This window comes from Rutilus rutilus (assembly GCF_951802725.1).
Source record: "Rutilus rutilus genome assembly, chromosome: 4".
NCBI classification, from domain to species: Eukaryota; Metazoa; Chordata; class Actinopteri; order Cypriniformes; family Leuciscidae; genus Rutilus; species Rutilus rutilus.
This window is the reverse complement of record NC_140212.1, coordinates 16,311,171-16,337,712: the sequence shown is the minus strand read 5'-3', so window position 1 is coordinate 16,337,712 and position 26,542 is coordinate 16,311,171. Positions and strand designations below refer to the sequence as shown.

Below are 26,542 nucleotides of genomic sequence, written 5' to 3'. Positions count from 1 at the left end.
GGTCATCAAATGTTACTCCTAGATTTGTGACCGACCTTGATGGGGTGATTGATGATGATTCTAGCTGGATAGTGAAGTTGTGCTGTAGATACGGATTGGCAGGGAGGACGAGAAGCTCAGTCTTTGCCAGGTTGAGCTGCAGGTGATGTTCCTTCATCCATGTGGAGATGTCCGCCAGACAGCTTGAGGTCCGTGCAGCTACTGTGGGATCATCTGGTTGAAATGAGAGGAAGAGCTGTGTGTCATCAGCATAGCAGTGGTAGGAGAAACCGTGTGCCTGTATGATGTGTTCCAGTGATGTGGTGTAGATGGAGAAGAGGAGGGGACCAAGAACTGAACCCTGGGGAACCCCTGTGGTCAGTTGATGTGCTCTGGATACCTCGCCTCTCCATGCGACCCTGAAGGACCTACCTGTGAGATAGGACTCGAACCAGTGGAGTGAAGTTCCTGTGATGCCCAGTGATGAGAGGCTGGACATAAGGATCTGATGATTCACAGTGTCGAAGGCAGCAGACAGATCCAGGAGAATGAGGACTGAAGATTTGGAAGCAGCTTTTGCGATCCGTAGGGCTTCTGTGACCGACAGTAATGCAGTCTCAGTTGAATTCCCTTTCTTGAAGCCAGATTGGTTGACATCCAGCTGGTTGTTTAGAGACAAGAAGGATGTTACTTGGTTGAAAACAGCTCTTTCAAGTGTTTTCGCAATGAATGGTAGGAGAGAGATAGGTCTGTAATTCTCTACAGATGATGTGTTTAGTGTTGGTTTTTTAAGCAGTGGATTAACCCGAGCCTGCTTGAATGCTGTAGGGAAAGTGCCAGTATGTAGGGATGAGTTGATGATGTGTGTGAGTGCTGGTAGAAGTGTGGGAGAGATGGCTTGTAGAAGGTGTGAGGGGATGGGGTCTAGAGGGCAGGTGGTAGGATGACTGGAGAGGAGAAGTGTAGATACTTCTTCCTCGGTTAGCGGAGAAAAGGAGGACAGAGGGATATTGGCTGTGGAAGGGGTCAGACTGGGTTCCTGTGTGTGTGGAGCTGAGAACTGACTGCTGATAGTTGTTGTTTTGTTGGTGAAGAAGTTCGCAAAATCGTCAGCAGTTAAGGAGGAGGAGGGTGGTGGTGGAGGTGGACGGAGGAGAGAGTTGAATGTCTTGAAGAGTGATCGTGTGTTGGAGGAGCTGTTGATCTTCTTGTGGAAGTATGAAGATTTTGCAGCATGAACATCAACAGAAAAGGAAGAGAGGAGAGATTTATACATACTCAGGTCAGATGTGTCTTTTGATTTGCGCCATTTCCTCTCCGCTGCCCTGAGTTCGGTCCGGTGTTCACGAAGAACCTCAGATAACCAGGGGTTGGAGGGAGTAGCGCGTGCTGGCCTGGAGGAGAGAGGGCAGATATTGTCTAGAGAAGAGGTTAGAGTGGAGCATAAGGTATCCGTTGCGGTATTCACATCCAGAGATGAGAATTGTGAGGGTGGGGGAAGAGAAGATGACACGGCAGAGGAAAGATGGGAGGGAGAAAGTGAGCGCAGGTTTCGCCTGAAAGCACAAACCAACATTTGGGTAATACAGTATGTTCTTTGGAAGTCAGAGTTAACAATACATTGCTGTCAATAACCACAAATATAAGCAATAAAGTAGGGTTACTATAGTGCACATTAAAATATATTTTCATATGAATATAGTACCTAATTAAGCATTTTGTTCCTCCTCTATTATATTGTTAATATCCCCATGTTCAATAAATAATAAAAAAGAACTCCAGACCCTCTTAAATTTGTCTTCTTTACCCTTAAGAATATAGGTTATCTTTTCCATTGTAAAGCATCTCTTAACCATAGTTATAGTAGGCCTTTCTGTCTTTTTCCAATAAATGACAATGAGTATCCAATTTACTTTGCCGCTGAAATTATTTGGGATTCTATTATTAATTATGCATGTTTATGTGCCACATTCTGAAAATTTATATGCGAGCCTCACTGGTTGAAAGAAGGGACCGTTTAAAGCTTTGATCTGGGAGCAATGCATTTCATACGCTTTAAAGCATCACTGCAAAGGGATTCTACCGTTCTGAATCCTCTCGCTGTAAGCAAATAGGTTTAAAGCCATCAAATAGCTTTTAATATCTGCAGAGTAATATGAATTTAATTAGGCGCTATTATTCTCTAACAAGCTGAAGCGATTAACTTCTGTTTTGAACAGACTTTTAAACCAGTTTCTCTTTTGAACACTAATCAGTTTCTTAGCTGCATGCTCGTCTGCCTCCAGTATCGAATCCTGTCTTACACATTTATTTAGGTAATGAAGAGAGTCTGCATGGCATAAATCAAAGTACTCGCTATCTCTTGATTTGCCACTTATTTCATCTCTTTGAGGTTGTTATATCGTGCGCCTGTGGATTGAAGTAACACTTTCTTTTTGCTCATTACATCCCTCAGTGGGGCCACCGTATAGGGTCCGCCGAGGACACAGCTGCCTTGGAACAGCCTTCTGAGTCGCTCGTTTGTGTTTGTTATAGTTTAACAACTAACTTTGAAGCAAGAAAAAAAAAAACATCTTACAAAAATGATTTATGAGCGATAAATAAAAATAAAAGGTTATGTTAAACTATATATATAAGCTATTAATGAGTAATGTAATTTTGTGAGTTAAATCTACATACCGGTGCAATTAAAACAATTTAAAATTGGTGGATTTCTGCTATGGTTCACATAATCTTCATTAGTGATGTTATTTTACAGAGAAAGCAATTAGAAAAATTACGGAATGAGTGTATGTCTCAAGATATCCAAAGCACTTTATATGCAACATAAGTGTGTAGTTTCATGTGACTTTAAAATTATGATTGATTACGTACTGAACACATTGGGAAAAAATTTGGAATAACATGCTTTTTGATAAAATGCCGGAATAAAATTAGGAAATTTGATGACTTCAAATTCTTGAAAATCTTCTAAATTGTTACTTTAGTTGCCACCCTACTGAAAGCTAGCTTCATAAATGTTTCATTGCCCTGAGAAAGTAGGACACATCCACAATGTTGAGTACAACTGAAATATCCGTTTTTTGGTCAGGATGCATTTGAGTAATATTGCAGAATGCTTTTTGCTTGGTGGCTCAGTCTGGAAATACAAACCCTCTGATCATCATCTCTTAGTCACATTACATAAATTTCTTTTAGGAATCAGCAAAGCTAATTTGTTTCCCAGAGATAATTTGTCTGGATATAATGTTCCTGTGAGGTCCGAGGGTGGTTTTTGCTGGTTTTATCATTTCTGCGTTTCAGGTTTAAGCTCCGCGAGAGGTCAATGGCGTTTCATTGGCGTACAATCTGTTTCAGAGCTACTTGCCAGCGGTTCTGCAATAACAGGCCTCACAAATCCAAAATCCAAACGCTCCTATTGGCGCTCCCCCAGCCCCACCACCACGGTCTGATGTCTGCAACGCTACTGTGTACTCTCATCGGCAGAGGTTTCGTAGACTACGCGGTTTGGCTGCTCTCCTCAGCCCACTGTCGTCCCTGCAAGCGGTTGATTCCTCACCACACAGATGTAAACTCTGCAGCAAACTATCATTTCTGGTGGCTGGGGGAGGAAACATGATATATTTTTGTAGCGTCTACTGCTCCTCTTTCCCAACCAGTCCACGACAAGCACATGAAGAGCCAAAGCAAACTCAGCATTGGTGATGTTACATGCACCCCTCTGGTTCCCGAAGGAGCTTTAGGTCACCATGCTGCTCTTGGGCCTGTAATCCATCAAATCCCAAAGTGGGATTGAGTTCTGCTCTGTTCTCCTTTCATTAGCTAGCTTGAAGGAATTTGAGGCTTTGGGTTGCTTCTTAAATAAATAAACATCAAAGCTAATCTGGCCTTTTGATTTGAAAGCTCTTTGTTTTCTCTCTGCTGTATGTTCCTGGATTCTCAGCTTCTGTTATTCTTCAGATTCCAGAAGTACAGAGGAAATGAAAAGAGAAATGGTGAGCTGGATGTGCATGAGGGCTTTGTTATTGTATGGACTGTCAATCACAGTGACATGGGTCTCAAGACAATGGCTGTACCTATGCACACACAGGCTTTTGGATATATCCAAAGTATATGTGCGAAAGCACTTCAATTAAAGGTGCACTCGGTAGATTTTCTCTAATTAAAAAAGTTGAACAGCTACTGAAATTTTATTCTTGGTTTCAAAATTCCAACCTTGTTTATCAGCTTGCATAGTATAGTGATACTAAATCAAACAAACTAAAGGCACATGGAATTTGTGCCAGTCAGATCCATTTGCAAGCTTGAGGGTGGCCTGCATATGAAAAAAAAAGTTTAGTTTAATGTTTAAACTTTGTCAAATCAAAAACATTGGAAATCGTTTATCCCGGGGTTTGAAGTTACATAACAAAATTTGATTGCAGCCTTCTGTTGTTCAGGGGTAATGAAATGCTCTCTACTGGAATAGATTAACGTCATACTTCAGAGCAGGATGTCTCAGTTTGTTGCCAGAGGAATGTGGCTGCTTTAACACCTTGTCTGCCCAGTTAGAAAGTGGTTTATGCTCTGAAATAATCATTTCTGAATTGTACATTCCTCAATAGAGCGTAGAAAGAAGGGTGATAGACCTGACGCTGTGTGATCAAAAAGTCCAAACCCTCAAGTTTGCCATCCAGACTTGTTACAACATTTTTGGCATCATCTTTGTCAAATATCCCATTAATCCTTTGTAAGCATAGGAAAGTGTTGTATACATACAGCTTGTTTTGGTGTCAGATGTGAGTTATGTAGTTGACAAAATGGGCATTGTAAGGCTGAAAGCCGGACACTCTAACTCAACACTGCTTGCAGTGCAAGGTAACCGCTCATTCTCCCACAGTGACCGGCTGCAGCATCGCAGGGTTTCTGTGACTCTTTTGATAGCTCCATGAAACCCGAACAGTCCCAGCGCTGAGCTTCTCTGAATACACCCGCGTTCCAAAGCCAAGAAACCCAGCACCAGCAGCCAAGAAACCTGTGAGCGCTTTACAAAGGAGACGAGCCTGAATGCAATTGGCTCCGGGAATGGATGTCTCTTTCGGTGAGATAAACTCAATCAATGAAAGCGTGAACAGATGGTTTTCTCTTCCTTAAGCATCGTAAGGTCTTACTGGCTTTGGTGTCCCTGCCAAGACATCTCTACCTCATTGTTGGGCCTTTGTCATCGCAAGCCACTACTGACACAATGACCTACTGTTCAGCCTGATGGGTTGGGATTTTCTCTGGATTTCTGGGAAAGCAGTAAAGCCAAGACCAAGAACACTACAAGCAACTCGGCAGGCTGAATGAGACACACTTGTGTTTGCCATCAGTGTTATTGTGTAGCTTGATGTGCATTTAGCAGGGTAGGTCAGGTTGACATTAGATCCCATTTAGGAAGTGTCTGAATACCTGCTACATTGCCTCCCAGTCAGTCAGTCAGTCAGTAAATTGGCAGTTTTATTGTGTGAATAAAGGTACAAAGGAAGTTTTAGACAGGCTTCTAAGGGACTATGATCTAAAACAAAGTTAAAGACAACTTAGCAAATACTTGCACAACTGTTGAAAAGTTAGGGGTCAAAGTTATGGTTCAAAGAAAGTAAATGTTTCTTAAGCACCAAATCAGCATATTAGAATGATTTCTGAAGGATAATGTGAGAGAAGACTGAAGAATGGCTTCAGCTTGCAATCACAGCAATAAATTAATTAATAAATTTTTTTTTTTTTTTTCAATATTAATGTTTTTGCTGTATTTTTGAATCCCTACAGACACTCATTACTGTGCGTCAAGGTCAGTGCGGCAAACGTTTTTTTTTTAAGTGACTAGGATGATTGAATACGCACATGTATTCAAGATGTATGGAAAATGTGTTTGGTGGTTACGCTGCATTACGCTTTTAAAGTTTTCTCTTGAACTTCTATTGAAAATGGTACAAAACTTTTTCAAAATCATATGAAACCAGCATGAATACAAAAAGTGGTTAACTCTCTCTGGGCTCTCAATAGCCCATTAAATCATAGGATTGCATGTTCACCCGTCCTATCACTCCCACTTATCAGGTCGCCGTTGGACCATGAGTCAGCAGTTCTCTAAACCTGCTGAGTGTCAGGCTCATTAGACTCAAGAAGAGAATAGACCAAGTGAAGGAACAGGAAAAAATGTCCAAAAAAGGGAGGGGAGGGAAAGTAATTGAAAGAATGTGGAGGACAAGAGGGGGCTAGATGACTCACTGCTAGCATGTACTCTGCCCTCTCACTGCAGCGAGGTCTGGTCTCTGAGCGTGACTGAAGTGTGTGCTTATGGAGGAAGAACATGCTGCTGTGCTCAGTGTGAAGCAGAACTACTGGCAGCTACTGAAACCAGAAGAGCAGGCCAGTTTAGAACTCAAGAACTGCAAATGAAAAGCCTGAAACCATAACACAGTGGCAAAAGAGTATTTGTCATCTAAAGGGTTAAACGAAGATAAGAGGTCATTGCTATCGACTAAACAGCAGTTCTCCTTCCTGTTGCTAGCATAAACCCTGCACAGCTTGCTCAGGGGTGGGCCTTCTTGTTTGTTTTTTCTAAAAATCTTACATTTTTGTACGGATCAAATCATAAATCCCACCTCGTAAAATAGTTACGTTCTCTATCTTGAGTTCTCACCAAGACTCAAACCGTAATATGATCTGAACCGTGAGTTTTGTGAGCTGTTGAACCACTACCTACCATCATCCTTCCTACCTTGGCTTCAGTTCACTGGTTGAAGATATCAATCTTTTTTTTGCAGCAGCAGCAGCAGTATGGAAAAGCAGATGTTAAACTTATTTTGCTTTAAAGCTATTCATTGGCATATTAATCATCTAGAGCATCGAATTAGATGCCCGTAAACTACACAAAATATCCCTGCTTTTGAGCGGTCTTTCATACTGCTTCAAGACACATATTTCAGAGACTGAACACTGTTGGAGCTCTATTCTGTTTGTAGTGACTGAACACTCTCCTCCCTAGTCAAACACGGGAGAGAATAAACAGCGAAGTTGGTAATGGAGATGCAGTCTCACTGTGTTTACCCCCACAACAGGAGAACTTGTGTCTGGATAAATATTGCAAGATAGTCAGTCTCATCTGGTCAGTAGTCCCACAAGGGTTATTTAACACCAAATGCCCTCTTCTAGTCCCAGAGGAGGATCGAGAAACCAGCTGATTCAGAATGAGCTCTCGTTGACCATAACTATGCACTTAAAGTCGTGGGAAGGGTGCTGTAAGGAATTTGCAATGATATCTACTGCTTCCAACAGTCATGGAGACTCCTACTTCGTAATTATAATGAGCATTTGGGCTGTGTTTGTTCAAGCAGTCGTTTATTCTTGATCATAAATAAATGTGATATGTAGTTAAACGCTTTGTCACAGCAATTCTGAGCCCTCCGTGGCTTTTTAGTTCACTGAATATTCTGTTGCATGCATGAGTCCCAGGTTTACTTCAGAGCCCTGGTTGTTTCATCATCCATGTAATGTGCATCTTCTATGTGACAAATATAGCAAAATATCAAGCAGCCATTTGGCATGAGGAATTGGAGGCATGTAATTAGCCAATTCTCCATATGACTGGAAAATTACAGAGTAGAGCTTGTGATCAGCGAATTTCCTGCTTTCATAATATTTTGCATTATTTTTATTGGCTGCTGCAAAGTGGTTCTCTAAAGTTTAAAAAAAGATGTTAAAGCCTTAAAGAACAGAATTAAATCATTGACTCAACCTCTTGTTGTTCCATATCTGCATGACGTTCTTTCTTCTGATGAACAAAACAGGAAGTATTTAGAATATTGTTCCAAGCTGCTCTTTTACATATAATGCAAGTGGATTGGGTCCGATAACAGTTGTGGTCACCATTTGCTTTCATTGTGTGCAAAAGAACATTGGACATTTTGCTAAACTCTTTTTGAGTTCCTTGCATAATCATTTTTGGATGAACTACTACTTTAAAGGTTAGAAAGCAAAATAAATTGTTTTAAAATAACCTTTTGTGTGAGTCACATCATCTGGATCAGATTGTACAAATGATAGGACATTTCTGAAGTTTGACATGATATATATATATTTTTTTATTAACATGTAGAGTCACAGTGATAAAATCAGATTACTTATTGTCTCCTTTTGAGTGACTTGAGTTGAATTTAGCCTACCACGTCCATGTAAAGTTTTGAAGCTAGAGTCTTGAAATTCAGTTCAGGCTTTCAAATTATTGCATCAGTCTGTGGATGGATGGGCTGTGCCCACGCTTTGAATAACCACAAAATGCCCACTCTTTGAATAACCAGACGGACAGCAGAGAGAACTGTAACTCTGAAATTGCTTAGATGATATGTTTGTTTTTATGCAGCCAATATAACCTCAATAAAAACCCCATTTACAAGTTCCCTGAAAGTGCGAGCCCTTGTTTTTATGTGATTCCCTATTGAACAGACTGCAAATTGTATATTTTGGTGGCATTGATAACCTTTTTTAGATTAAGTCCTGAAAGGTTATTTTGGAATACCATCTGTATACTCAATTCTTTTTTTTCAAATCTCCAATCTCCCTTCCATTAACTTAATCACAGTCTTTCATTAGGAATAGTTCACGCCAAAATTAAATTTGTCGTCATTTACTCAACCTTATGTTGATCCAAAGACTTTTTTCTGTTCTTTGGAACATGAACGTTAACCCAAAGTTAATGGGGTCCGAAACAACATGGGGACCCCACTGACCTACATTCTATGAACATAAAAACACTTCTTGTTCCAAAGGAAAAAAAGAAAATCACATTTGAAATTACACAAGGGTGTGAGTAAATTATTTATATTTTTTGTGCTTTGGAGAACTAACCCTTTATTTCACGTCTTCAGACCTAACGTACTGGGACTGTATGTGAAATAAATGTGTGATTTAATGACACACACTAAACATAGAGGTGGCTAGACTGAGCTTAAGTCGGAAATAACTTTACAGACTGCAAATCTGCTCACAGTTCTCTCAGAAACAAGATTTATGGACTAACCAGGAAAGGCTTCAGTGCTTTGCTGGAAGTATGTTGTTTCAGAAAAAAAAGGCTACCATTTTAGGAGAGACGGTGCAAAGCTGTGAATGCTTTCTAAGCTCTCACAAACATTCCTTCAAAACCTCATAATACACCCTGCGGACCGTTGTGGTTGCACTAAAATCAACTCTCCTGGAATGTTCAAAAACAGCTTGTCGGCTCTCTCAGAACTGGCATGGACCAAGCAGTGGATCAAGTCTGATGTCCTGACTGTGTCCTCCTCCTATTGTTTTTATTATTTTTAAGTCTGACTGATGGAGTCAATCCTGTTATCAAATGTGGGTCTGGGTTATACATGCTTGAATCGCTGTTGGATGGAATTTACTTACTGTCTGAGAACACACTGTGCGGTTTGACCACACGCAAGTCATGAGGTGAAGATTTGTCTTTGTGGTGACTTGTTAAAACAAAATGTCTTGGCAAAAACGTACCGAGGCTGAGGTCTTCAGCAGCTTTTAAAAATATCCTAAACTCTGAGTACCTCTAATGAAGATGTTCACTCATAGAAGCTTAATGGAATAGTTCAGCCAGAAATGAACAAAAAACAGAACTCAGACAGTGCATATTTGTTTACGCTGGTCTTTTTCATAGAAACAAACTATTTCTGTTCAATTTCAGTTCAGTTCATGCGTTAATAGACCTTTTTCAGAGCAGCGCCATTACAGGTAAGAAAGTGAGGCTGTGAGGGATAGTCTTGCCGTGTTTCCAATGGCATCCGCTTTAAAAAGCTGTATAAAGCTCCTAGATTACTTACAATTTTCCACAGCTTATATTGTCAGGAGTTTTTTGACAACTGAAATTTCTTGGAAAGATATTCCAGTGTTTCATGAGCAGAACAATCCAAAAACACATTAAATAACAGTACAGCCCATTGAGGAGATGCATGCCTGTCCCTCACAGCCTCGCTTTCATTAAAAATCAAAGATGGCACTGCTGTGAATAAGGTCTATTGTCCAATTGAACTGATTGCAGACATATTTATGAAGGGTTTGCATAAAATTCGTTCTGCCTGTGTTTAAAAAAAAAAAGCCTAATAAATGTAAAAGAAGTAGGACAGACAGAAAGACAATAAATCTATATAAAAATTCCATATGGCTTGAGAGGTTTATTGTTCTCTAAAGCCCTGAATAGTTTTGTGTGACAAACAGGCTAAAAAAGTGGGTTTGGAACAACATTAAAATATATGATGATGGAATCTTAATTATCTGATGAGCTATTACTTTAAATATATTTGAAATATGTTTATAGGCTGTGTCCAAAAGCTTAGGCAGGTGCCTTGTTGTCCTATTAGCCACTGACTTATCTGGAAGCATTTGCTTTCTAAGGTACACACTTCCTCTTCCAGCATAACTGCAACACATTAAAGAGAGCTTTGATGATAACCAAGTGATTATTTCATTACCGTACTAATTTCTTGCTAGAAATTAAGGGAAAAGTTGAAAAAATTGGGCAAAAAACCCTACATTTACACACAAACTGACTACCAGACACAGCTTTTAGATGTAATTTTTGTCCTTCAGTTCAACCGTCACTGAAACACAAGCAAGAGGAATAGTGGGATATATAGGCAGCAATAGACACATCTGTGCTGCCTTCAAAAAACGATCAGATGAAGGTATCTCAGCAGACAGGATGTAACACGATCATTGGATTTGGACGTGCATTATTGCCTTCCTGCCTCCGTACGCTCCCTGCGGAGGCAGAATTTTTCAGCTTTCGTAAGCCGCCTGAATTGATATCTGTTTAAGTTTCGCCTTGTGCCTTCAAATCAAAGTGTAGCAAAAGTCCCCAATCTAAATGTTTCACACCTTTTTCCCTACAATCTCTGTGTTAAAATGAAACGAAAATAACTATTTCTTTGGGGAACAGACAACCTGCACAGACACTTCAGTTCAATGAGAAACTCACATGCTTTTGTGTATATAATATGTAAAAATATGGTGAGCTGTGCTGCCCATGGCTGCTGGGCCGGCAGAAAATTATTTATGATTAAATTTAATAACCAGAGAACGTGTCCTCCTATTCTCCCAGGCAGTTGTGCGTGCGTGCACAATTTTGAGCACTCGACTAAGCCGTTAAAATGTGTTCACCAGGTGAGGTTAATCTCTTGTCCGGTGCAGGAGAGAGATAGGCAAGGTTGCCATCACAAATCTCATTCAAATACTTGCGCAACATTTGCAGGTGGATCTTTTGGCCTCAGTAGGCAGCATTTGGCATTGTAAGCATGCTCCTGATGCGAAAGCTATATACTATATATGCTACCGTCCAAAGGTTTGCAGTCAATACGTTGTTGTTGTTTTTTGAAAGAAATGACTTTGTAAGTAAATTCCAAATCTTATGATTGTACTTATGAGGTGCCTCAGGTTGAAACAGAGTGGCTATCAAGGAATCACCATTATCACTTCCCATATCGGTTTGTGTTGTACTAATGTGGAAGGAAATACTAATACTCATAACTGTATTTGACACTTATTTGACCAAATATGTCTCCACAGCCCTCCAAATTTGATTCTAATGTATGCACTTATGAAATAAAATGGCTTTTAGCTGTGCCCGGAATAATCTTGGGATTTTGGGTTAAGTCATTAAGTCACTCCACGAGACTGTGGATTTGTGATGATTAAAGGACAGCTGACTTTGTCGCGCACACACTCAAACACACACTTTTCACCTTCCATGGGTGTAATACATCATCCTAATGAACCTGTGTAGCCAGGGCATGCAATACTTGATTAATCCACAGTCATTAAATCCAGTCTGCCGAGGACATCAGGAGGGAAGAGCATCCAGAGCCCCTCAGCTCGACTCTCCATTAATCTACTGCATAACTGGCCTCAATATAACACCAGTCAAAACACACAAACACACACACACAGAGCTTCATAAGGTTTTCTCACTTTTCTTGTTGAATATTTTAAAGAGAGTTCCAAAATGTAATCGTCATGCACAAAACGAAATGAATTAAGTGGATTAAATAATACGCAGAAAAGTAGTGTATAATATGCAAGTTATAAAAATGCATTATTATGTTTCTTGATGTTGATTGGTCAATACAGTGTTCCAGTGGAGCTAAATGAGACATTATTAATTTTAGATTGTTTTCCCCAAAGAGAAATATTGTATTTTAAATGTGCATATTTTCTAAGTCCATTTTTTTCTAGTTCACTAGAATGTAGATGATCTCAACTTATTATTTGTTTTATATTAGAAACCATTTTATAAAGAAGCAAAGCACAATCTCTTGTAATTGTGCATATTGTTGAGTCATTAGGAATGTAAAAGATCCTATGATATATTTGAGGAAATATACATTATACATAGATTCATGTAGATCAGCTTTGGCTGTCTGATTAAATTTAGGGCTCCCCTCTTTTCCATCCACAAAAAATAAAAACTAATAAAAAAGTGCAAGTGGAGTATTGTAGTCTGAAAGTTAAGATGGTGGGATAGGCTGCCGTTCTGAGGCAGACATGTTGTGCATTCCCTCTGCCAGGAAAGGGGTATTAACATGATAGATCGGGGATCCTTTTTTTTTTTTCAGCAGGCGAGAGACAAAATTTCCACTCGCACATGCATTCCTAATAAAGCAGAGGATGAGCACAGATGGAGTGTTTTAAATGAAGCCCCTCTCCCTCACGGCAAACACACAGAGGTTAAAGGTTTAATGATCTAACCTGTTTACTCAAGTAAATACATGTACGTTTATGTCAAGCGAAATTAGTTTCTCATTTGCTTTATAAACAGGAAGGGCAAGGAATTTGCAGTATTTTGTTTTCTCTGTTTTTCCACCACTTGATCTCCAGACCCTCTTCTATGGAGCCACAGACCCTCAGTGTCCCTGTTCAGCCTTATGCAATGTTCTTCATAATTATTATTATTATTATTATTACAAACTTTTATATTTATATAATTTTTTTTACAGTTTTTATATTTCATATACGTTTTTGTGTTTTATTTATATTTTGTTTCAATTCGAATAATTGCGAAACATTTTTTTGCTGCTATACCTTTTAAGAATATGTAAATGGCCCTTTTTCAATGACCAGGCACATTGTTATTAATAATCTTTTTCCAAAAGAAAAGAAACAAATGTATTTCTTCTGACCTGACCTCTTTAAATGAGTGCCTTTCTACACTTCCTGAGTGATCATAAAACTCTAGAAACCGGCAGTTTCAAGCTAGACCCTAAATAGATTATCTCTACAGTGTTTAAAGGTCTATTTTCTTTTTTACTGTTTTCAAAAGGTCATTTAGTGTGAGTGTTTGTATAGTTACAGACAGTATTTGTACAATAATGGCTTCCTTTGAAAATCTCTTTATAGTCATTTTACTGTTGTGACACTAATTTGCCCTCAAGTTTCTAAGCTGTCTTAATTGACACAAATGATTGTCATTAGGCTGGGAAATGCCTGATTTTGGCTAACGGGCAGCCGAGTGCAGAAGTGACCTCTTTAAGGGTGCAGCGGGGGCTGATGAAGTGTGTTTACTGATCCCTGGGGAGTGGGAAAGTGTGTGTGTATGAGTGTGTGTCTCTAAGTCATAGTTTGTGTATTCATTTGTGTATGCTAATGCCTATGAGCGGTTTCAGAGTTTGGCCCATCCCCAGGAAGTGTTGATAAAACCGGCTGGCCGGAAAGCTTGTGTAAATTATTACATTCCAGTTTAGTTTTGTAAGGCTATTTTTAGCCTCTTAGTCCTGTGCTGGGCTCCACCTTCACTCTTCCTCCTACTTCGTGAACTGGAAAGACCGGTTTCTCTCTCTCTGTCACTTTTGTCACATATGGCGGTGGGCGTTATCATTCATAAATAGCTCAGATTGTTAGTATTCTCAAAATTACCATATTTATTGACGTTTTAAAGTCTGTCTGTTTTAAGATATGCAAAACTTTCTGTTCTTAGTGTGCAGTGGGACATTCCACTTTCCAAAAATCCCCTAGACTCATACCACAAAGGCTGTTCGGTAAACTTCCTGTGTCTGTGTGTGTGTGTGTGTGTGTGTGTTGAACACAATTAGACTCTCCCGTCATGTGAAAATAATCCACAAATCCCAAACAATCTGAACAAACTAAACTGACTGAGCCTGAAATTTTCTCTGCAGAGCTTGGATGAGCTTGATGATGATGACGGAGAAGAGAAGGAGGGAAAGACGGACGAAAGTCTTACACAGCACAACACGGTCCAGAACGAGTCGCTGATCTCTGACCCCGGAGAGGCCCACTCGATACAGGTGAGAGTGTGTGACTGTTTTAGGAATGTCAGAGGATAGTCCTGCCTCTAGAGGGTGTTTGGAGTGCCGTCACCGTTCTGCCTTACAGAGGCAGTGTTGACCAAAGAAACAAACACAATCAAGTGACAAACAGAAAGCAGAACAGCCCAAGCTCATGGAGCCTCAGGCCACATTATGAGAAGAGATAATATCTCTTGACACTAGACATGACAGAGGTTTGTCTTCTATTTACTTTGTGTTATGACCTGTCTAGAGAAGAAACGTGACGAACAGGATCAGGACGGCATCATATTTTTTATTTTAGAGTTTTAAAACCAAACTTCAGGGGCCGCAAAAAGTGCCTTACAAAATTACATTTCCTAAGAAAAGAGAAATAAAACACAACACTGTAATAAAATACCTCTCACAAAAAAGGCAGTGTAAATTTACTATATTAACTATGAAGACATATCAATATGTTTTTTTTCTCCCTTGAATTGTAAAAAAAAACAAAAAACACATTTATTATTATAATATACACACTACTTTTCAGTAAGATTTTTTGACAGTGGGCATTTATTAAAAAAAGTATTTTAAGTAAATGCTGTTCTTTTTTATACTCAAAGAATTGTATAATAGTTTCCACAAAAATATTAAGCAGCACAACCGTTTTCAGCATTGATAATAATAAATGTTTCTTGAGCTCCAAATCAGCATATTAGAATGATTTCTGAAGGATCATGTGACACTGAAGACTGGAGTAATGATGCTGAAAATTCAGCTTTGACATCACATGAATAAATTATACTTACAAATATATTAACATAGAAAATAATTATTTGAAATTGTAATAATATTTCGCATAAGAGACTTCTTTCAAAAATTATTATTATTATTTTTAAATCGTACAGATCCAAATCTTTTGAATAGTAGTGTGTAGGCAATATATAATAAATTAAAACCTTTAGTAATATTTAAGATTTTTTTTCTCTTGAATTTTGATTTTGGGGAAAAAAAAACATGTTAATGAATTTTAACATTATTACAATATTCATTAATTACTAATGTACATCAGCTTTTGTGCATAATGTATTTTCAGTCATTTAATCACCCTCATTGGTTTAAATGTGTATGGCCAAACACAAAATTAGATGTTTAAAAGAATGTTCATGCTGCTTTTTTTCCCATTATATGGGCCTATATAGTGACCAAGGGGTGAAAAAAGCATCATAAAAGTAGCCCATAGAACTGGTGCATTTTATTCCAAATCTTATGGTTGGCTAACTGTCAGTCTGCCATCAGTAGAGCTATGGGAAATTGATTACATCGTTTTCTAAATTACGCATTGTTGTGTTATATCTAATTTCCTCCTGTTGGGTGGTTGATTCCATGTAGCTTCAGGTTGCTGAATGCATAAAGGAAACTATTATCTAGAGATTTCTGAACCGTAATCACATCGGCATTGTGTGTCTGGGTGCATATCATCTTGCATTACTTTTCCCTGTAAAGGATCGCTACTGTATATTCAGTTAGAATTTCAAACCTATTATTGCAAAATATGAAAGGACTTTTAGTGAGCAATTGTTTGCGACTGAAGGCATTGTGAAAAGTGCTTCTCTGAAAAGCCATTGAAATGTGTTTCAGTTAGATTCATAATTATGTATGAAGTTTATGAAGAAACTACTGCCGGAGCTGTGAGAATGCGAGTAGTTACATGTGTTTCTGGTGTTTCTGGTGATCCTGGTCATGTTCAGAAGCGTACGCCAACCCACAGTTCTCCAGATGTTGGCCTCTGTTGTATTGGACACGGATCACTTTGTATGTAGGATATTATAAAATAGTCAGTTCTCGTCCTCTAATTTGATTGGCCAAGAGTGACATACTAAATAAAAGAGATTTTGTATAGATTTTACAGTGTACTTGCAAATAGCTTTGACCTGCCACCCATAATTGACCTTAAGACAGATAAATGACTGACATCCCAAATACATAATATTTTTACCAGAATTATTATTACCGTTATAATTAGGGTACAAAGGTGTCGTTACAGAACATGTAAGTCGGATACTAGGCGTCCAGAGAGCCTAGTGAATGGAGTTTTGTTTGTTATTTTTCCCATACCAGCCAGTGATCTCCAACTTGCAAAATATGAATGATTATCCAAAAGCAAAACATCAGCAAAACAATAATTTATTTAAATAGTGCTCGTCTTTGACATTGACCATTGTTCATTTTACACTTCCATGATTTGTTTTCTCCATTAAATACATGCGGCCAAAGTTAACTTTATTTTGATAAAAACACACACACAAAAAAAGATTATTATTAACCCTATTTGCATCTACAGATAGTGTAGGTTACACATTTTTCCTTTCTGTTAACGTCAGTTTTTGTCAACTGTATAACTTCTTGACATTTGTATAAGTTATTTATCTATTATATTGTTTCAACATAACCTGATACAAAAGCTTGTGCTTTTAGTTTTTTTGCATGATGATACACTGCATTTGAAGTTACTGCATTTAAGCTTTTTCTAAAATCATCAAGTACATCAGCGAGCGAGTGAGCCGACTCGCAAATGTGGCGATGTCATTTTGTTTGACGTTCAAAGAAGGAGTGGTCCGCCCTTGAAAAGCAGTGGGCATGTTTAAAGCTACAATGTCATTTTTTTTCCGCCGCTAGGGGTCGCTAACCTCTTAAGGGCCGTACACACCGGGACGAATATCGGCACGCGTTATTCGCCAGCGTTTTTCAATGCGTTTTTTGTGTTCACACCCAAGCGATTTTCGCTGACGATGAGCCGAGTGAACATGCAAATTCATTCCCTGACATTCGATGGCGCTTAATGTAAAACAGAAATACCCCGCTGTCGCGTTTGTTATATAGTTCTTTATGTTCCGACACCAACGAGACCAGCAGCTCTACATTCATCTAGCCTTGCATCTTCCTCGTCTTATTTCTTCCCGGCAGTGTAGACGCTACTTGCCGTATATCTTCTTCGCCGTTACGTATGTGTGCTCCGCAAGACCGTTTTGTGTTTGAGCGCCCCCAAGTTGTGTTTTACTGTAACTTCAGAAGCTCCAGACACATGAGCAAAAGCGGCAATCTCATTGGTGGGATAGTTTTTGACGCGGTGCGTCAAACCAAAAAAACGAACCCGAGGCGTTTTTTAAAAAATGACGCTTTTACACATGGCGTTTTTTGCGTCGGTGTGCACACTCACATTGGCGCCCTTTGTTATATCGCGCGCGAAATTCGTCCTGGTGTGAACAGGCCTTTACAATAACAAAGGCAAATGTTGATGACACATAAGCGGAATTATGGAACTTGTCGTCATGCTGATGGATCTAATAATGTTTATGGATGAGTGAATACATTGATGTTTTTAACATGACTGTGGTATGAAGCAGGTCACGATTGCTAATGAGAGACAGATATCAGTGCCACACGCGAGTCCCGCGGATATAATGGAATAAGGACATTTCATTCTACCGAACTACCCGCAAGTGCTGAATTAATACTCACACAGGTCAGTTTATTTGACAAATTAAACTTGTGAGGTAACGCAGCGCTGTTTCACTTGGTCTACACACTATCACACTAAACTGCATTTGAGTGTGTTGAAAGTTATAATGTTATTCTGTGTTAGTTTGTCTGTATGAGACTAGCAGTAAGCTAGATCAACATCAGAATAACATACTGATCATATTCTAACACTTCATCATGTTGAGCTATATAACATTGATTAGTTTTATGTACATTTGCTCACCTGTCTAATAAAGTACATGCAAGAGAGGTGTCTCTGTCAAGCTGAAGTTTGTCGCGGACGTGGAGCTCTCGGCATCTCGTAAACGCCACGCTGATATTGATCCTCGTTTTAGTTCTCCTTTTGTCCCAAAGTCTGCTTGCTATGGTCCATAATGTTTGACCGAAACAACAACAGCGTGAGCGTGCCGCTAGACGTAACGCAGTTGTCCACGTCTGTCGCCATGGTTACTATGGCAGTACGAGCGGAAACCAGGGATAACGCAGATATTACGTCATTGACAGGCGACAAGCGAACATGGACGATCCATTTATTAAAATTGGAATTTCTCTTAAATTAAAAATCTTTGGGAACTTTTGGGATATTGTAAGTACACAACTGCAGGAAATATATCACACTGTGCAACTGATTTTTTGATATTTTATTACAAAAATCGTACATATTGTAGCTTTAAGTAATCACTCCCATAAGGTCAGTTGTGTTGTTGTAGTGAATGTCGGTTCTCTCTGAGCCCCTGTGCCTACAGACGAAGCACAATTGCTTGTGTGGTATTGCATAATTACAGCAGCATCCAGAAAATCCCTTATTTTATGAGAAATGACAAAGGTAACATTATGTCCCTGTTTTTTTTTTTTTATAGGCACCATAGCTAGAGCAGATGGCAGATTTACGCATCCCTTCAGAGATGCGAGTGTGTAGTGCTTCTCAAAAATGTGCTGCTTTTTTCCTGCTGCATTTATCAGTTGCTTGGAATGGCTTTTGTGGAATTCCACGTCATATTTCTCTTCTCTCTGACCTCCCACTAGACATGGTCACAATCTACAAGCTTTCTACAACATTAGTACGATGCCTTGCAGCTGTCAGGTTCACCCATTACAGTGTTGGATGCACATGATGTGTCTCTGAATAGTCTCTGTACAGTCTGTTCAAGGCCGCTGGTTATTTAGGGATGCAGTAAATTAAAAGATTGTAGCTTTATGAGTATAATTCCTTGATATTTTTATACTGGGACAAGCATTTCCCTTCTGGTTCTGTGTGTGTGCATGTGTGTTATTTTGCCTCTTCTCTCTCTAATCAAGTCCTGATCAACTCAAGGCCTCCATCTGCTTCTGCTTAAGGCACGCTTTACCTTTTTTCTCTTCTGCCATACAAGGAAAACATACTCCGATACCGGAGAACCGCTAGAACTCGCAGAACCGTACGGTACATTCCACAGGATCATCTCGCACCAGTGTGGCGCCAGGGTCTCTAATGCATTGCTGGAAAATTCAACTGTGCTGTATGATATTTTCAAGTTGGGCCTCAAAACCTAGCTTGTTCCCTACCTATCAATGGCCAAAAAGGTTCAGAATGATTCAGATTTGTCTCGACCTAGTGAGCTATCTACCTAGACAGCATTTTTAGTGTGATGTTCAAGCTAGGTATCACAGCCACATTTACCAATGCCTGCAATGCTCAAATATTCAAACATGCCAATTATGCCAAACAATTTTGTATGTGCATAATCTCTAAATGACCAAAAATGCTAAGTTTCATAGGCACAATCATGTAAAATTTTGGCCAACATGGGCACATTTGGAGGCTGGATTGAAATGTTTGACCTGCATGTAAATGTAAGAGAGTATCATAGGTGCATTTGAACAATCAAATCAAATGGTGAAAGTTTGGGAAACTCACTAGGGTTTGAGACAACGTCCTTGCTTGACAATATAAAGGATATTAGAACATGTGAAAAGACCTCTAAATATACAACTCATTAGGGTTTAATACAGCTCTTGCGTGACAATATGGGGTTAGTTCTGAGTTTTAAAGTGTTAGTGCTGATTTACATTTTTAATTAGCACTTCTAGTGTGAAGACATTGGATGTGCTGGGAGGGATTTCCCATGCGTCACTCAGTGACCCCCACATTAAGAGAGATGAGATCGTGGCAGTGTAATTTTCACCTGACAAAAGCGCCTGCTAAAAACGTTATGGAGAAAAGCAGAATTTACATAGTGTGATTGAATGCAGTTTCCTTTAAATTGCTGCCCAACAGCTGAAATTCTCACCCTTTGGTTTTTTGCATGGCAAGCTCGAGGCTTTCAGCATTCATATTTAATCTTACGAAGCCTATATGGGTAAAAATGAATAGTGTATGGACGACAGGTATTGCTGCTTTTCTCTGGCAGGATTTAAATGTTTATCGCATAAAGCAGGAAAGATTTAGGGCACATGAGCACAGCTCCAGAATGCCAGAGCAGGTCTGTGCTGGACTTTTTTTACACTGGACTTCTGAGATCTTACCTTTTAAATTGGGTGTCAAAATCACAAAGCCCGTCAGATCGCAAACAGCTATGAATTCTTTTTTAAGCAATATGCAATTTAGCAGAAGAAAAACTGGGCTGAATACAATGAATATATTTGCTTTCTCCATCTCGGTTTCCCACACTGTTTCTTTGGGCTCTGATGACCAAAATGTCTATATTTTTTTTAAGGTTAAGGGTTCCAGCTATGCAAACAGTAGTTATATTAAATAATTTAGCACTTGCTCTCAATCTCTTTTTCATATAAGGCAAGTGTTCACAAGCAATTTTACTTCTATAATATGTATTTCTGAGTGAAAATATAATAACAGTGTAGGATGGAACTTGATTTTGATGATAAGCTCATGAAAAGTGGTGTTTATATATCAGGTGATTGGAAGGAGGGGGCCTGAAAAATAAGTGCAAAAATAAGTTCAAAAACGCAGGTTTTGCTTGAATATTTAATTTCTCAACAAGGAAAGGCCAACAACCACCTGCATTAAAAGCAAGAACATGCTTTTCTTTTTTCCCCCCTATTTTTGCTTTGTGGGTTTACAGAGATTGTTTGGATTTAGATTGTTGACATATTGCTTCAGCCCAAAAAAATTTCGAGAGGCTGTGAGGCGATAAGAGGAATGATAAGTAAAATGTAAACATTAAAAAATGAACATGCATTTAAACACAGATAATGAAAATAATAATGAATGAGATATTTGAGAAAGAATGATATTGGGTCGATACTGTGAACACTATTGAGAATTATTATTTTTATATTGTAAAACAACATAAATTGTGCTGGACATTAAAAATAACTGTTAAAACATTATAATAAACAGAATTATGTGTTCCTGGAACATACAGGTAGATAGCAGCATTTAGTGAGAGTTTGAGAATGATAACCTGTAGGCCGTCACAGTGATGGAACTTGTTTTGATGCGCTTCTTTGGAGAAAACACAACTGAAACGTTCAGCGCTGACGCTGAGTGAGTTGGTGCCTGGATTTATTGTTTTTCTGGTTTAGCTCTTGTACCTCAGAAAGGGGCGTATGAATAGTCATACCGTTCAAAGGCCAAAAGAAGCTATTGGGAGGCTTTTGTGTGTGGGTTTGTGTATGTGTATGTATCTGTATTTAGGTCTATCTGTCTCTTTTCAGTTTTTCTCATTCTTTTGCCTCTTTTTTATTTTTCAGGACACTCCAAGATCCAGAAGTCATAAGAGGTGAGTCTGACTGCATCCAATATCTGTCAGCAGGTGAAATGCGTTGTTTCAGCATTGCGTTGCACAGAGGCAGATCGAAGGGATTAAACAGTTTTAGCCGTTGACCGCAGCTCTGTACCATTGACTCATCTGGTGGCTTCTGTCAGATGTACAAAAATTCTCCTGGCTTAAAAATTTGCCTTAGCGAAACTGCTGAAAAAAATGTGTCTTGTCAGAAGAAAGGGATTTAAAGCCTGTGACAGCATGGCTTAACTGGACTCATTTTCAGAGCCATTGTGAGACTGCCAGGAGCTTTCGTTCTCTCACTCGGCAGCAACGTCAGGACTGAATTTGTTTCCACTTGAATGACACAAGTGGACTGTTTGTATCAAGCTGATCAGACAAATTTGAGAGAAAAGTTCCAGGAAGTTAAAACTTGTAGACCCTAAGGTTTTCCCTACGATTCACCCCAAACCAAACACTGATCAAGTTTGACAAAGAAATATCCACTTGTGTCACCTCTCACGTAAACACTTCCTGCCCCAACAATGGCTATTTTTCTTAAACATTTCCGAGTGTCACATTCAATTTTTGATACAGTTTACAGCAATTGAGGTTAAGTTCACAAACAAATTGTTCTTTAAACCGATTCCTTTAAAATAATGTTTTGAAGCATTACATAAAAAGGTTAGAAATTCACTCAACTGTAAGGGAAAAGTTTAGAAGTAATTCCATGAAATGGGATTTAATTTGCCATAATTGCATCCTCACTGTATCATCTAAAAAGCAGAATATCATAGAGACTTGGGTGGGCTCTCATAACTTGGATTGGTAGCAACGGAAAAACAACCACCTAGGTATAGTAGCAATGGTGTAGCAGCATGCTAATGACCGGTCAGAACACCTCAGCAACCTTCACAGAAAATATGGTCAAATCTGGTTTAAATGTTGACTTCTGGAGACTTTTGAGTGAAAAAGCCATCCAATTTAGGATGCCAGCAATTTTTTATCCTGCCACAGGCAGTAAAATTGTTAAATGAAAGGTAGTGTTGGTGTTTACTGAGCGGGTCTCAGTGATGATCATTTTCTTTATTTTATTTTTGTTTGGGTGTTTATTATATATATAATTTTTATTTTTTTTGTTGGTCTTTGTATGTACGCATGTTGAAACACATCCAAGCAACAAAATTTCCCCAAGGGGATAATAAAGTAATCAATTCAATTCAGTCAATTCCAATTAGTTGAGCTAGTTCATTTAAATGAACTAACTGATTTACTAAATGAATCAGACTTCCCAGTTTACAATCGCTTGGACTCGTACATTTTGCACACTGGTTCCAGGGTGATGCAGACAAAAGCCCATCTGAGGCTCAGTCTGGCCGTTTGATTAGTCGCCCATCTTTCTGCCCCGACACTCGCACTTGAACACCCAGGGCTCTGCTGCAGCCGGCACGACAGGTGGGCGGCAGAACAAGCAGCTGAGACCGCTTCATACACACTCACTGTGAATCAGAATAAGAGGAGAAGGCTAACCATCACATTAAATTACAGTCCCACTGCCATATTTAATGTTTCAGAGACAAGGCAAATACGTCTTACTATGGTTAGTTCAGTACTAACCAAAAGTTTATTCATGAGGAATGGACACAGTTCTATAGAAATGTTTTCAGAATGAATTAAAACTGCTGCCAGCTAGTATGGCCAACATATTTAGTGTTGACTTCAGTACCCCTCTCTCTCTCTTTCTTTCTCTCACTCACACACACATGCGCACACACACACACACACACACACACACACACACACACACACACCCCTGCTGGTTTTCCAGGAGCAGATCATTACCTCTGCCTCCTCCCGTTTCCTCTCCACAGGGGACTAATGCAACAGAGTGGCTGTTACATTCCCAGGACATGAACATTCAGATTGGACATCTGCTCTGTTCTCCGAGTCTATCAGATTCAGACTACCCTACACTGATAGAGGCACGGCAAAATACATCACACACCTTATCTGGACGCATTTCTGGACCTTTTCGTTTAGGGTTTCCTTTTATTATTATTATTATTATTGTTCTACTTTTTTTTGTTGTCTTCAGTGTTACAGCTGTGTCATCTTTGAAAGATGTCAGGACCAATTGCAGTTTTGAAAGTACAGTTTTACATCTTCAGAAGAAAATAACTCGTCGCCACTATGCTAGCTTGTGGCCAGGACATTACTTTGTGGTTGCTGGGGTGTTCTAGGTGGTTGTAAGGTGGTTTCTTTGTCACGAAGAAGAAATAAAATGAAAAGAGCCTACCTGAAAACGTGATATTCTGGTCTCTAGACATGGCACAGGTCCATTATTATCATGTGTTAGCAGAGTTTGATCACTTAAAAGTAACACAAAATACACACAAAAATTGCTGGAGGAATTACTCTTAGGGGTTTGTTCAAATCTGTAACCCTAAGAATGAGCAATAATATTAATAATAGTGATGATGCTGGTATCAACTAAATAGTTTTGGTTCATAAGCATCGGCTTCATTCTGTACGTTTGACCTGAATATCCTCATTATACAGTATGAAGGACCGTACCTCCTCATTAGCCGAAAAGAAAATAAGTGTGGCGAATATTTGATCCGGCAAATGATCTTTCAGCGCCTGAACGAGGATGGCCCGACCAGACCTCAGCGAACGTTAATATTACGGGGGCCAGAGCGCCCTTCAGCCCGTCTGCGAGTTTGAGGTTGAAGTGAGGCTTTAGAAGACGGAGGTGAGGCGATTGAAGCTAGTTCCAATCAGAGCGGGATATTTCTGTAGGGCCAGTGTTGCGTTTGTCACTTTCACAGCTGATTTCACAGCAATTTCAAAGACATTTTTGAATTCTGTTTTTTTTTTTGTAGCTGTGAAATGTAAGTGTTTGAAATGTAAAATGACAGGTTCTCTTAAGCAGGGGTCTGTCCTTTATTAACTTGGGATTGGCCGCAGATCTGAAATTCGCAACTCATCTGGCTCCTGTTTTGCCTTTCCAAACGATGTTGGACGAACACGGTTTTATTCATGTAGATTTGATTGGATCAGGATGGGGTTAATGTGTTACGTTAATTACCCATAATGCGCTTCTCTTGACTATTTTATTCCACATGTAATTACGACTTAAGGAGGACTAGAGAAACTAATTATGGACTTGTACCACAAATTAAGTATTTTTTTCCACAATAATTGATAAATATCACAATATAGTAATCCAAACTGCAAAGCTGCACCAAAACAATGTGAATTGTAAAAAGCGCAAATTAAAAAATTGTTTAAAGATAAAGGTACAACAGTTTCCTACTCTTGCCAGTTTCTTTTCCTCCCGCTTTTGTGGAATGTACAGGCAGCCCTCATTCAGAACACTCTGAAACAAAAAGATGGCCCAATAATTTGATTCCCGGTGAGGTTATCAGCCTGAAGAGTAAAATATTACAAAGGAATTCTCTCTAAGGTTTCCACATTATGTAATTATTTAAATGAACCTGGTTAAAATAAGTTCCACATGAAAATTCCCGGAGTGTCTGGCCTTGGTAAAGAGAGAGAGAGAGAGAGATGCTGAAGTGGAAACAAATGAAAAAAGACAGATATTCTTTTTTTATTTGTTTCTCCCTTTTCTTTGACTAGCTGCACAGCAGTGTCCCAAGGCTCAGTCCTGTAAGAAGCAGGTCTGTTCTCCTCACTAATGAAAGAGCATTGCTCTAATGCCTTCTGCTGTGCCATAAAAAGGCTTTTCATACTCGGATAATTTACTGCTTCAGTTTTCTTATTTCCGCTCCTACGAAATAAATGACGCACTTTCCAAGCCATTATGTTAGAAAAAGGTTGAAGTCTCATTTAAAAAGAGAATTTTTTTGGTTAAAACATGTTTCAGGAAGGCATCTTTTGTAACCAGAATGAAAAGGTGAGCACCTGTTTTTTTATTTTTTTATTTAAGCTTTTAAGAAGCGCCTCCATTAGAGGCGTACGGTACCATTGGCAGCGAGTCACGAACCGGGCACACTGTTCGAAAATGCAATTTCAGCGTCAATAAGCACGACCCCTTTTAGTTTGTTTTGTACCGTACTTGGCACGTTCAAAAGAAAGATGTATTCATTTAGATGTTGGAGCTAAAACAAGTACCATTTGCATTAGTGATGGTTTTGCATTGAAAATTGTGTTTTTGTGTGTCCAGCGACGAAGAAAGACATCGCCATCGACACGGACGGGAAGGCAGCGGCGTCGCGCCCACAGCCCTGGAAAGAAGGATAGAGGAGCTAGAGAGGGTACGTTTGTGTACGTCCACCGTTAAGATGGAACGGCATGTTTCACCTACAGGTTTTCACAGTCTTGTTCTCAAAGACTTTGTATCCTTGAAGCAAAATGTTTGCCTTAAACTACACGTATGTAGTGTAAAAAATGTTTTCAACATTTCAGTGGGTTTAAGAAGTCTTTCTGCTATCTCTGGGTCGATCCTAAATCACTGCTGCGCAAGTTCTCACGGCGCAGTCCTGACCTTTCTCTGGAAGACCTCTCCGTCCGCACCGGTTTTATGAAACGCCACGTGACCGAACTATGTGCAGCTCACTCTCAAATGTCACCATACTTTCAAACCTGGAACCCACTCGAACTCATGGTCACATACTGTTCACAGTGATATTAAATTTTCATTTCAGCATGGGGTCAATATCCAAAGCCAGTGAGACTTGATTTTTTTTAGCACCTTATCTTGCAGTGGTTTCACATATAGTTCTCAGCACGACAGCTCTGCAATAACCTTCAATTTAATTGGCTTCAGATTTTTCCTCGGGACCTTGAGATCAGCGCATTAAGACAAACACGATCGTGAGGGGAATGTCTGTAGTCACCCAGACATGCGTAGGCCCTACACGAGAGGTTTTATTGTCGTGCGTCAAACAGTCATAAATATGAACGTCTTTGAGAGGATGTAGGAACATATGTTCAGGTGCTCTTACATCTAGATCCGACTGTGCTCGATGTGACAAAATTGTAATGAATGAAATGCAATACGTCTAT

General features: G+C 39.3%; 1 protein-coding gene across 1 annotated transcript in view; it reads left to right on the top strand.

Moving 5' to 3' along the window:
• The window catches only part of pawr (PRKC, apoptosis, WT1, regulator), a 66,400-nt gene that overhangs the window by 28,205 nt on the left and 11,653 nt on the right, over positions 1–26,542 (top strand). The window contains exons 2-4 of the mRNA XM_084408290.1: positions 14,157–14,285; positions 21,504–21,532; positions 25,701–25,791. Of these exons, the coding sequence (XP_084264416.1) occupies positions 14,157–14,285; positions 21,504–21,532; positions 25,701–25,791 (249 nt within the window). The remainder of the gene's footprint in view (positions 1–14,156; positions 14,286–21,503; positions 21,533–25,700; positions 25,792–26,542) is intronic.